The sequence below is a fragment of the Camellia sinensis genome, chromosome 3 (genome assembly GCF_055761805.1).
Source record: "Camellia sinensis isolate YWXY chromosome 3, ASM5576180v1, whole genome shotgun sequence".
NCBI classification, from domain to species: domain Eukaryota; kingdom Viridiplantae; phylum Streptophyta; class Magnoliopsida; order Ericales; family Theaceae; genus Camellia; species Camellia sinensis.
Window position 1 is genome coordinate 24,098,025 of NC_138963.1, and position 11,397 is coordinate 24,109,421.

General features: G+C 35.4%; 1 protein-coding gene across 1 annotated transcript; it reads right to left on the reverse strand.

Moving 5' to 3' along the window:
* Window positions 1–3,591: 3,591 nt before the first annotated feature.
* On the reverse strand, window positions 3,592–7,668 carry LOC114305009 (uncharacterized). The gene is made up of 3 exons (XM_028250148.2): window positions 7,513–7,668; window positions 6,495–6,638; window positions 3,592–5,856 (listed from the first exon to the last, which is right to left on the reverse strand). The coding sequence occupies exons 2-3, from the start codon at window positions 6,609–6,611 to the stop codon at window positions 3,934–3,936; spliced, it is 2,040 nt and encodes a 679-aa protein (XP_028105949.2). The 5' UTR covers window positions 6,612–6,638; window positions 7,513–7,668; the 3' UTR covers window positions 3,592–3,933.
* Window positions 7,669–11,397: the final 3,729 nt, after the last annotated feature.

Genomic DNA, 11,397 nt, shown 5'->3' on the forward strand with positions numbered 1-11,397 from the left:
CACTCCTAATAGCGGGCCGAATATTCACGAAAAGTTTCTTCCAGTTTAATTTGCATGGCCCAGAGAGAATTGGCTTGCTTTGGCTGGTCCTCATTAGGGATGAATCTCGCCCTGAATGACTTTTGGAGTTGGTGGAAGCTCTTAATTGATGCCGGCTCCAGTTTATAGTACCACCTCACGGCCAGTGGTCCCAGACTGCTTGGAAATATTTGGCACATGAAGGCTTTTCGTCAGCATGGAGCGTTATCGCTTGCTTATAATGACGAATGTGATTAGTGGGGTCCGATTTTCCATCGCAGAGGGTGAACGACAGTGCCTTGAACTTTTTGGGTAGCATAGCTCTTGCAATTCGTCGCACGAAAGGGTCGTGTTTATCTTCCTCATCCGAATCATTGCTTCTCCCTTATTTATGTCGTACATATGGACTTCTTTCAGATGAGCTGGATACCTCAACGCATCCTTTGTTTCTAGGCTTCAGGGATGATAAGCCAAAATCACTGTAATTATCGCGTTTCCGGAGTCGACGTCGTCGACCATCCTTTTTTCCCAAAGATCGACCCCGGTCTTGGCATGCGACCTACTGAGATTTTGCCACCTCCAAGGCCAAATCCTGGCGCAGGCGCTCGTTCTCAGCCATCATGTTCTCCAGCCGCTACGCATTTTGCTTTGATTGATCCATAATCGTCTGTATTGTCTCATGTACTGAAGTTGAGGGTGTGGTCTGAGCTACTGAGTCGAAATTTAAGGTCCGTCGTGCGGCGATGTTCTCCGGTCCAAGTATGTCTCTTGGCGCAGTTTCGTCAGCGATTGTCGGAGGATCTTCTGTTACACCTGCCATGGATGTACTTGAGTATTTCCACAAACAACGCCAATTGTGGAGAAGTGGTTTGGAAATACTCTTGGATCCTGAAGGACGTTCCTGATCCTCTGATTGCCACCTGAAAAAGGGATTAACACTCCAATCGGGAGTGCCAGAATTAGCACTCCGACGGACAAGTTAGTATATGTCTCTCGTTTGCTTATGTCTTAAGTTTCTTGGATCTGTTCTCACATACCTCTCTTTGGTTGATGTTTCTCTATTTATATTCGCTTCTGGGCCCTAGGGTCGGGCCCACTTTTTAATCCATCGCATGATTGCTCATTCGACCCTTCTGTCGTATGCCGATTCTCACTCGGATTTTTGTTCAATTGGTTCTATGGCCGATTAATCTATTCAGCTTTGGCTCCGTCCAGGACGGAGCCGAATATAATATATATCTTGATTTTCTTCAGATTCATTCGACTTTCCGGCATGTATCGATATTCAACTTCCATAGTTAGCATCGCAAAATCAATCATGTGCATAATCATTTGAACAAGACCAATCATTTGCTCTGTTTATGTTTAAAAACTTCTAATCAAATATTTTTATAACACATTATTGTAATATATCATTCTCTATTTAATTTTGGACACAAGTTAGATTTTTGAGTTAATTGAAAAAAAAAACTTAAAATATAAAGGGCCAAAATGGGAAAAAAATTTAAATGTCAAGATGAAAAAATGTTCAAACATATAAAGGGTTAAATGTAATTTATTCTTTTTTTTAGTAAATTTTTTTAAAAAAAATATTGAGAACAAAACATAATAGAGTTTGAGCCAAGTGAGTTGTAACAAAATAAATTCTTAATTTTTATTTTATCAATTTAAACAATAATTTTTTGATTTATTTTCAATTTAAATTATTTATTTAAAAATAATATTTTTGTCATTAAACTTAATGAAAAAAAAAATATTTTAGACATTTTTCGTACATTTATATTGAGTAAAATGACTATAATACCCTTTTTCCACCATGCTGTAATGACTCAAATACTTAGAAATTTTATTGTACTTTTTAAAAAAAAAAAAATTAATTACCTAATATAATTACTCTTAAAATAATAAAAATTAAAAAAAATTCTAGAACCAAAAGAAAAATACAAAAAAAAAAAAAAATCTCTATTTTTGTCAAGTTTTCTTTCATCTTTAGTAAAAAAAAAAATTAAATTTTAGCTTATTTTTTTAAATGCACTTAATCTAAATATTTCTAAAAACAAATTAATTAAAATATGAAAAAGTTTGTCAAAAGTATTAAAATATATATATATATATATGTCCAAACAAAAGCCTCTATTTTTCGTCGGGTTTCTTTGGTGAAGTTTTTGATGGGTTATCTAAAGAGCTGTTATGAAGTGTTGTTGACTTGTCAACATTTTTGGATTGTAGAAGGCCCTTTGGTTGAGTATTTTGCTAGGTGTCTGGGCCTACTCTCCGCTGCTTTTCCTTGTAGTTTTTTTTTTTATTTTTTTTCGCAATGTCATTTTACTGGTATACAATTTAAATTTGTACTACAACATGTGGGATGCAATTCTATTCAATTTAATTTGGTTGTAGCATCAACTATAAATTGAATCTGTCATGGTGGAGTTTGAGGATTTAAAGGTGGAAGCAGAACTGTGGAGTTGGAGGATTTAGAGGTTTTCAAAGGCTGATTTGTAGAGTCAGACGAGCAGGTAGCCTCAAATGCAAATTGGCTGAGACAAGAGATGGTGACGACAATGGTGATGTGATTCATCCTCTCTTTCTCGATTTTTCTTCTTCTCTTCTATTCTCTGTTCTTTCCAAAATCATTTTCATCAATCACCCAACATGTCTTCTTCCCTTTTCTCTCTCTCAAGAATTATCCCTGCACCAATTATCCCTCTCCATCTCTCTGCAAAACCCATCAGAAAACTACAGTATCCCTCCATTTCCATCTCGGTGGTTGTTTTGGGAAGTGCCAAATTATTATTATTTTTTACTTATTAAAAAAAGACGTGCAAAAAATATAGAGGTGATGTGAATCAAATAAGTCAAAAAACCAATAAGCTAGCTTATTAGCCACTTCCTGGAGCATAAACAAACTTTGCAGCTCAAGCATCAAAACCAGTGCCATCATGAAAGTAGAATGACAAAAACTAAGCACATTTCTCAGTTGATTACATCTCAAATGAATATGATTGTGTTTGATAGATACCTGTATATCTAAAAATCAATGAATGCACTTGAAAAAGTGCATCACTCGTGTATCTTTGAACAACTGAATCATAAGATCCTAATTTCATTCTTTCCTTTTGCTGGGATGGTTGCTTTGTATTATATCTTAAAATTTATAGTTTGTCAAGAGGCTTCATGAATTGAGGTCAGAGGTCATCAACAAAATTTAGAAGGGTAATGTGTTTGATTTCACTCCCCTTCCCCCCAATCTCACTCTCATTTATTTGTTTTGTAAATCATGTGAACAGTTTGAATGGATGATTGCTTACATAGCTTATCAGATTTTCTTATAGTGAAAATCCCATCGTTTTGTTTTACTGCAGGATCACTCTAGAGAACTTCACTCTCTGGACACCTAAAGGACTCCTAATGGTATGGTGGCCGCCACTGCCGCTACCTCTCCACCTCTATCATCACGATTGCCCCCACTACCCCACTACTTCATAACCACTGCTGTCATCACTAGCCGTCGCCACCATTATCATCACCACCATCGTAAAAGGAGACCAACTTAATATATCACACACCAACAGTGTCATTAAACAGATCAAGTTGTTTAAAATTTGGTTTAAATAGAATGCACATCTAAATAACTGATATTCTAAACTATATCTTCATTCTCCAAACATTCACAACACCACAGATCAATTGTATTAAAAGCCATTATCTACGCTATGAATAAAAAAAGTTGGGAGTTCTGGATTCAAATTTGAACAAAACTCACCACTGCAGTAGTCAAGTCAAGCCAACAATTTGGTCCACCTTCGAACTTCATTTTCTTTCAAAAAATGTCGATGGTCAAGCCGTCCAAGGGGCTCGAGAAGAACAGATCTGAACATGTCTCACTGGAGAGATGTGAAGGAATGAAAACTCGTCTCAAGCCAGATTGCTGTCCAGCCATTTACACCTTCTTCTGGAAGAGGTACCATCACTCTCAAACTCTTCTTCTTCGCGTTCCCCATGCAAGTAAACCCACAAGTGCCGATCTCTGTCATACTTCACACAAGGATCGAGTTCATAGTGCAGGCGGTCTAAAGCTCCGCTCACAACTTGGTTAAGTTGAGAATCAGAAATCTCATCCACAACAAACTGCGAGTCTCTAATCAGAGTACACACATCTGCTCTGGTACCCATACTTCCAGGCAATCTAGCAGTTGCATCTCTCACCAGACAAAGAACCGTTACATGGGGTGGCCGGTTGTTTTTAAGCATAAAATGATCACGAACTCTTGCTGATGGCTTACCACTGCACTTTCTTAGAGGAGCAACAGTGGATTTCTTACCGTCAAGTGCTGTGTAAGAAAAAGCCCTCTCGGGAATTGAATACCTCAGAATTTCCTCTCTGTGGAAATAAGTCCTCACTTCATCAGAGCTTGGGCTAATAGTGCTTAGACTTTTCTGAGCTCTCAAGCCTTTGAATCTTTCCTTTCCGTCGATGGGTTGCAATAATGCCACAGGCGGGGCAGGAAGAGAACCAATTTGTTTGAGTGATTCTTGATCGTTTTTCAGCCAGTTAGCGAAGCAATCAACTAATTTTACAAGCATTTTGTGAGGAAGACCCCATGCTTCAGAAGACGTGCAATCATCACTAGATGAATTAAAACATAGAGGACCAACCCAAGACCACGTTTTGCTAGGTTTTGCATACGTTGTGAGAGGCTTCCAGGAATCTGCTCCTAGAGGTGCTGTTCTAGAGGAGAATATTTTTAGTACACCTCTGACTAAATCCGGAAGGGTCTCCTCGGTTTCAAGAATACAAGGATCTCCAGGTTTCAATCTCAAACGCCAGACAATTTCATGAATAGTAAGAGAAGGTATATTCCTTTCTTCTGCCTGCTCTGAATTTACAACACCCTCGTTTTCACAAGAATGAAACCCATTGACAAATACAGGGTTTTCATTTGGAATATCCTTGCAATCATGTGGGGTCGCCAGTGTCATGCGAACAGCAGAAAGAAGATGTATGATGGAGAATGAGAAACCAGTATGAATGGTTGGAGTGATCAAAGGAAATTGCTTCCTCTTTGCTGGTTTCACAACGGACACCTCAGCATCCACAGATCCATCTGCTGAAAGGAGCATATCACCACTTACCGCACGCACTAAACATACAGTTTGAACATCCACTTTCTGTAATCCTGATCTCTTCTTCACAGGAATAGGTTTATCAATAAACTGTTTCGATCTAGAACATAAAAGATCATATTCATAACATCCTTCCAAGTATGTTTCATCAGTTTTTGTTTTCTGTTTCTTTGCCGCCTTCTTGCTTTCTAAAGATGCCATGCCTAGTCCATCATGATCATCACTCACAAAAGCTTCAATTTTTTGCCAACCTTTTTTCCCTGATCTACTAGTCAACCGACATCCATCTGATAGTCCACACCTTCCATGCATACTATCCTCTTCCTCCTCGGTAATGAATTGATTTTTTGAATGGGGCAAAGAGAAATTATTCTCGACTGTCCTTTTCTTCTGCTTTCTCTCCACGTCATTTGCCTTCGACAATGAAAATTGTAACTTTACACCAGTTGGCTTCTTCGTCTTGCCATCTCCTCCCAACCTATTAGCATCTTTGCTATTACCATCTGCTAACACTGTAGTTAATAACTTATTCTCTGGAATCTGAAACACACTAGAGCTCCTTCTAAAAGACTGTAAGCAGTTCTTAGGCAAACCCGAAACACAATTGGCCAGTTCTACCAAAACATGTGCTGCATTAATATCTCTCTCGTCAGCCATTTCATATGATGCTAGTTTTTCTTCACTCTTGCCTCTTATCTGTGCCACGTGACCATCCTAGTAAGCAAAATCCAAAATGAAACCACAAGTTATATTTTATATTAAACCTTTCGTGTACCAGTGCGGATGCACTTTGCTTGCCAAGTCATCATGTACAAGATGAATAACAACTTTGCAAAACAAAAGCAAATGTCCATTCAGAAACAAAATGCAAATTCAGAATCTGTTTTTAATTTACAATCTACATTACAAATTCATATTCCGCGAAAATTTTAATTTTAAATGTTACTGGCGAGTTCATTTGAGCTCAAATCCTTGACTACTGGAGTTCTTAATAAATGCGAATAGCTATGATATTTGGTCTGACCCAAACCATTTTTTAGGTGTAGCTTAAAATTAATACAAGCTTTTTTTGCATATTTTGTCTTTACTATAATGTCTTTAGCAAAAATGACAACTCATCGACTGGAAAAGGCATCTTCACAAAATGATTTTCTCATTTTTCCTTCACTTTTTTTTATCCCTTTCTTCAGAGATGGCGATAAGAAATGACATGCAATTAAACACAAGAAATGAATGTCAAGATAACCTCCCAAATTCAACCAATCCAATGAGGGAAAATGATGATTTTTTCAGGAAAAGGAACAGCATATATAGGGAAATTTAAATATTAGAATAAAAGGAAATTGGTATACCAAGTCTTTCATGGATGCGACAAACTTCAACATTCCACTTCTATTCTGTATATCGTGTTTTTGAGCTTCTGAATATTTTGGAGGCACATCCAATCCATTGCCATGGCCATGACCCATGACAGGTTTTTGGTGCTCCCACAAAACCTACGGCCAGAAAAAATATGAACCCTAGAAAAAATACTCAAAATAAAAAATAAAAAAAGTTCATTTGTAGAAAAACTCAAACTAATGGGCGACCCAGTGCATGAAACTCCCGCTAAAGCAATGTCTAGAGGGGGCGAGATGTATGCAGGCTTACAACTATTTCTAGAGAGACACGCCACTAGGAACACTATCGCCCATTTGTAAAAGCTCAATCCAATGACTGAAAAATAAAATTAAATCCCAAAAGAGCAATTTCAACTATTTGGATTGCTAAATATACACACACCCAAAATTCCTCAATGATGAATAGATGGATAAATCGATAAAAACATACATTGGTCACATACACAGATAAGCTATACAGACAACTAGGATATGCGCGCGAACACACACACACACAGAAAATGCATATTTACAAAGAAATGTGTTTATATACTGATAGAAAAGGCAGGCAACATGTATATACGCACAAAATGTGCCTTTTTTTGGGGTGAATATACAAAATGTGCTTCAATCATCATATTTCTTGATCATGAATTCGAATAGACAAACACAACGCACACAGACAAAATCAGAAATCTTCACTCGCATTTTGATACATTTGTTCGGCACACACACATTTTTTTTCCATTAACAATATAATAAGAAACACAATTCTAATATAATAAAATAAAAATAAAAATAAAAACTAGTTTTTTTGTTTTCCGATAGTTTTCTCGGCAACCAAACAGAAGAGAAAAGAAAAAATCGATTATGAATAATGCAAACGGAGTGCTGCCCAACTTTAATAAAGTAGTTAAAATGGTATATATCGACGCAAAAAATGTAAATGAAGAAGGATAGAGAAGAAGGAATCGGAATGAACGATACGTACTCTGAGCACTCGAAGTTGAAGTGGTCGCTTAAGCACCGATCTTTTGACTAAATGGTGAACTGCGAAAACAGAGTCATTGACAGGGGAGAGAGAGAGAGAGGAGGAGGAGGAGGAGGAGACGACGACGACGACGCTGACGTGGGGGGGAAAAGGGGGCCGGATGATGAGGACTGCAAAAGACGGCGACTATAAGTACCCATCAATTATTTTGGATTCTTATTTTTTATCTTTTTTTTATTATAATAATAATTTCAAATAAAATTATTAAAATAGATATAAAATTTTTTTGAATATCCCATTTTATAATTAAATTCATACACTTTACTACATTATGAATTAGAATTTATGAGATTATTCATCTCTATTATTGCCCATTCATCTTTCCCAAATCTCACTTTCAAAATTTATCCACCCTCAAAATCTTGAAAACTCTTTAACAGCAACATTTCTACAACAATAACAGTGATAACCATTTGATTACATACACTTATCCGACAATGACAATAAATGAAAGTTTTTCAGCAACCACAAGTCCATGAGATGAGAGGAGTACAACAATAAAAGTTAAAAAATAGTTCATAACTTAGATGATATTCTTAATTTAGAAAAGATTGGTTTTGTAAGGTTAAATTTCTTTAAAACAATGGGAAAAATAATATAAATTATTCTTCATTTTTCCGAGACTGAATTCCCGAACATATAACCGAAATTTAGAAACACAGGTCTGAACATTGTTCATTTGTTCAGGAACATGAACGTTTCTTATTTGTTTGGGAATAGATAATCGAAGCAGTCAAACAAAGAGATAGGACCACCCTTAGGGGTTGATTGGCCGATTGACCGGGAGGTAAAATTCTACCTAGTTTTGCTCACACGGAAAGTATATAAGTGCAATGAAACCATGGATGAATCACAAAAAATCAACCAAAAAAGTATGAAAGTAAATTGTGTTATGTGTGTGAAAAGGGGTAATAGCAAAAAAAAAAAAAAAAAATCAAATAGATTGACAAAAAACCTGGTAATGAAACAAAGAAAAAACTTTTTAATCACCACAATTTTTTTTATTGGCTTTGGGAGGTTCCACTATCATGGATTCTATTAGGGTTTTGGAAGAAAAGCTTTTTAGGGTGGGGGGCATGCATTTGAATAGGTGAAATATTTTTACAAGGATAATTTTGATATTATTTGGGAGAGAAAATAAATTTTAAGAGTTTTAGAATTTATAAGTGGGGATCTAAAGAAATTGGAAATCCAAAATAATTGATAAGGGCTAATAGCAGCACTCCTGTAAAAGGAAATGGAGATGAAAATACAAATATGGACAAATACATAAGAGAGATATTTTAATCGGTGATGCATGCATCAATTGATATATCAATTAGTGTACTAACATATGTTACGATGTTATTACTCCATTTATTATATAAATTACAAATACTTAAAACCTCTAAAATTATGTCATATCATATGTTAATACACTAATTGGTATACCAATTGGTGCATATAATATTATTTGATTTTAACAAACAAAAATTATTGATACACGAATTTGAGATCCTCCGAATTATGTAAGTTGGATGATCATTCGGATCTGTGATTGTCACTTTTTGTTAATAGGGATATGTCGGATGACCAGCTAGATGATTGGCATACACAAATTCAAACAATTTCGAAAAGACCAAATTCAGTATGTAACATTACTCTTTAATATTTTTTTTTTCTTTTGGGGATTTAGCTAACAACTTATGATTTATTGACTAAAATATATATTATGTTTAAGAAAAAAGAAAAAGAGTAAATTATAAATAAGTGGTTTAATAAAAAAAAAATTAGATTAGTAGTAAATTTTACAAATATTAATAGTTAAAAAATATAATTTTTTTCATGAATTTGTATTATTTTTAAAATACAGATAAATTGTAAATTTCATTTAAAAAAATTAATTAATTTGGCACATTTTTAATTTGTTGATGTTTTAATGATTTTTTTTAGTGTGGGTAAAGTAGGTTTTTTGATGAAAATTTTATTTGTGAGGTAGATTAAGACTTTTTAATGAAATACTGTATATTTTTTTAGTCAATAAATTTATTTTTAAACCATGACTAAACAAAGCTGAAAGAAGAACAGCATTTATATTCGAATAAACTATCTTCATTAGCTCCAAGGGATTATATTTATTGGGATTGGATTGTCTTTAATTAATTAACCAAGCTAATTGGACCATCCAGACCTTGTGGATCCATTTTCAACTTATTTCCACGGTTCAAATTTTTTTTTTTTTTTTATTATTATTATTATTTTAGAGTTTGTTGATCAACTCATTCATATAAAATATTATATTGATCGAATTTTAATATCTATTTACTCAGATTATATTTATCTAAAAAATAATTAAACTGTAATATAATTTTGAAAATAAAAGTAATTCATCTATTTGTTCTAAATAAATATAATCAAATTAAGTAACTAATGATATAAGATTAATTTAATTTTTTATATAAATAATCTAATTTAGTGAGTCTCACAATTAGACGATTCATATCATCAAAAACAAGTCATTTAAACTCACAAGGCTCAAACTAGACAATCTAATTTACTTGACCAACTAAAAGACAATTCAATTCATATTCATATGGAAAAAGACTCGTAACTCAAAATTATTTGGCTCGGGAGTGGCCCGAAAAACATATCTTCTCTTCTCTCTTCTCTAACAATTACCTCTATCGGAAGCTAAAAACCATTCTCTCATCTGCTCTCATTTTAGTCTCTTCTCTCTTCTTTCAACCTGCTAAAAATTCGAAGCTAAAGAGCAGGCTGATTCTCTTCTCTCTTCTTTCAACCTGCTAAAAATCAACCTACTTCCCAAAAATCAACCATTCTCTCATCTGAAGCTAAAATTATACCTGGGGTCTTAAGAGGCTAAAATGGAAGCCATTGTTGGAAAGATCTCTCTCTCTCTCTCTCTCTCGCGGTGGGTGGGTTTGATTTTTTTTTGGGTGGGTTTGATTTGTGTTTGATTGGGCTTGATTTTTGTGTTTGATCGGTGGGTGGGTGGGTTTGATTTTGATTTTGATTTTGATTTTAGTTTTGTGATGGGTTTCATAGTTTTTAGAGAGAGAAAGTGGGTTTGCTTCAATATTGTGATGGGTTTGGTAATTTTTAGGGAAAGAAAGTAGAGGAAGAAGAAGATGAAGGAGGTTTTGGCCAGAGGCAAAAGGATATGTGTAGACGTCCCCGAACGCCCCAGGAGGAACGGGCTCCCGTTCCGTTCATATTGGGGTCACTACAGCTCAGGACTCTCAAATTTGTCACGGTTCTAAGTCTGAACCAAAGAGTCTAAATCCGGCAAATCATTTTGAGAAAACAGATTTTGAAAGAAGTGCCAAACATGGACTGCTTTGCCAGATACAGAGTCGCCACCTAAATGTTTTTTTTAAATGGGAAATTTAGGAAACCCTGACTCGGTGCCAAAGGCCACGTGTCCGTCATCACCAAAGTTGCCTCGGCTCGGGAACTTGGGTACGATTGGGGAAGGTCACTTCGTGAGCACCCCCGCTCGCCCGATCAAAGATCGGCCTCTACTAACCGTGATATCTATTTTTGAAAACTTTGTGCGTTCTTATTCTGGTTATTAGCCTATGTTACTATGTGATGCACACAGCATATAAGTATAGACTGGGTCGCCCGAATTGGAACAAAACATTTCATGCTTGTTTATTTGAAAGATGGTTTGCTACTCGCAAGTAGGCTTAAAATGCAGATTTTGCCACCCGTAAGTGGGCTTGGAAAAGATGGTTTTGCCACTATCTAGTGGGCTTGAAACAAACAGTTGATGATTTATTCCAATCTAAGTAACCCAACCTTCATCCACAGGCATTCAGGCAG

Excerpts from the sequence above, each read along its gene's own strand:
- LOC114305009 (XM_028250148.2), bottom strand. The coding sequence starts at position 6,611 with ATGGGTCATGGCCATGGCAATGGATTGGATGTGCCTCCAAAATATTCA. Across the intron at positions 5,857-6,494 it reads TCGCATCCATGAAAGACTTG|GATGGTCACGTGGCACAGAT; the intron begins GTATACCAATTT and ends TTTGCTTACTAG.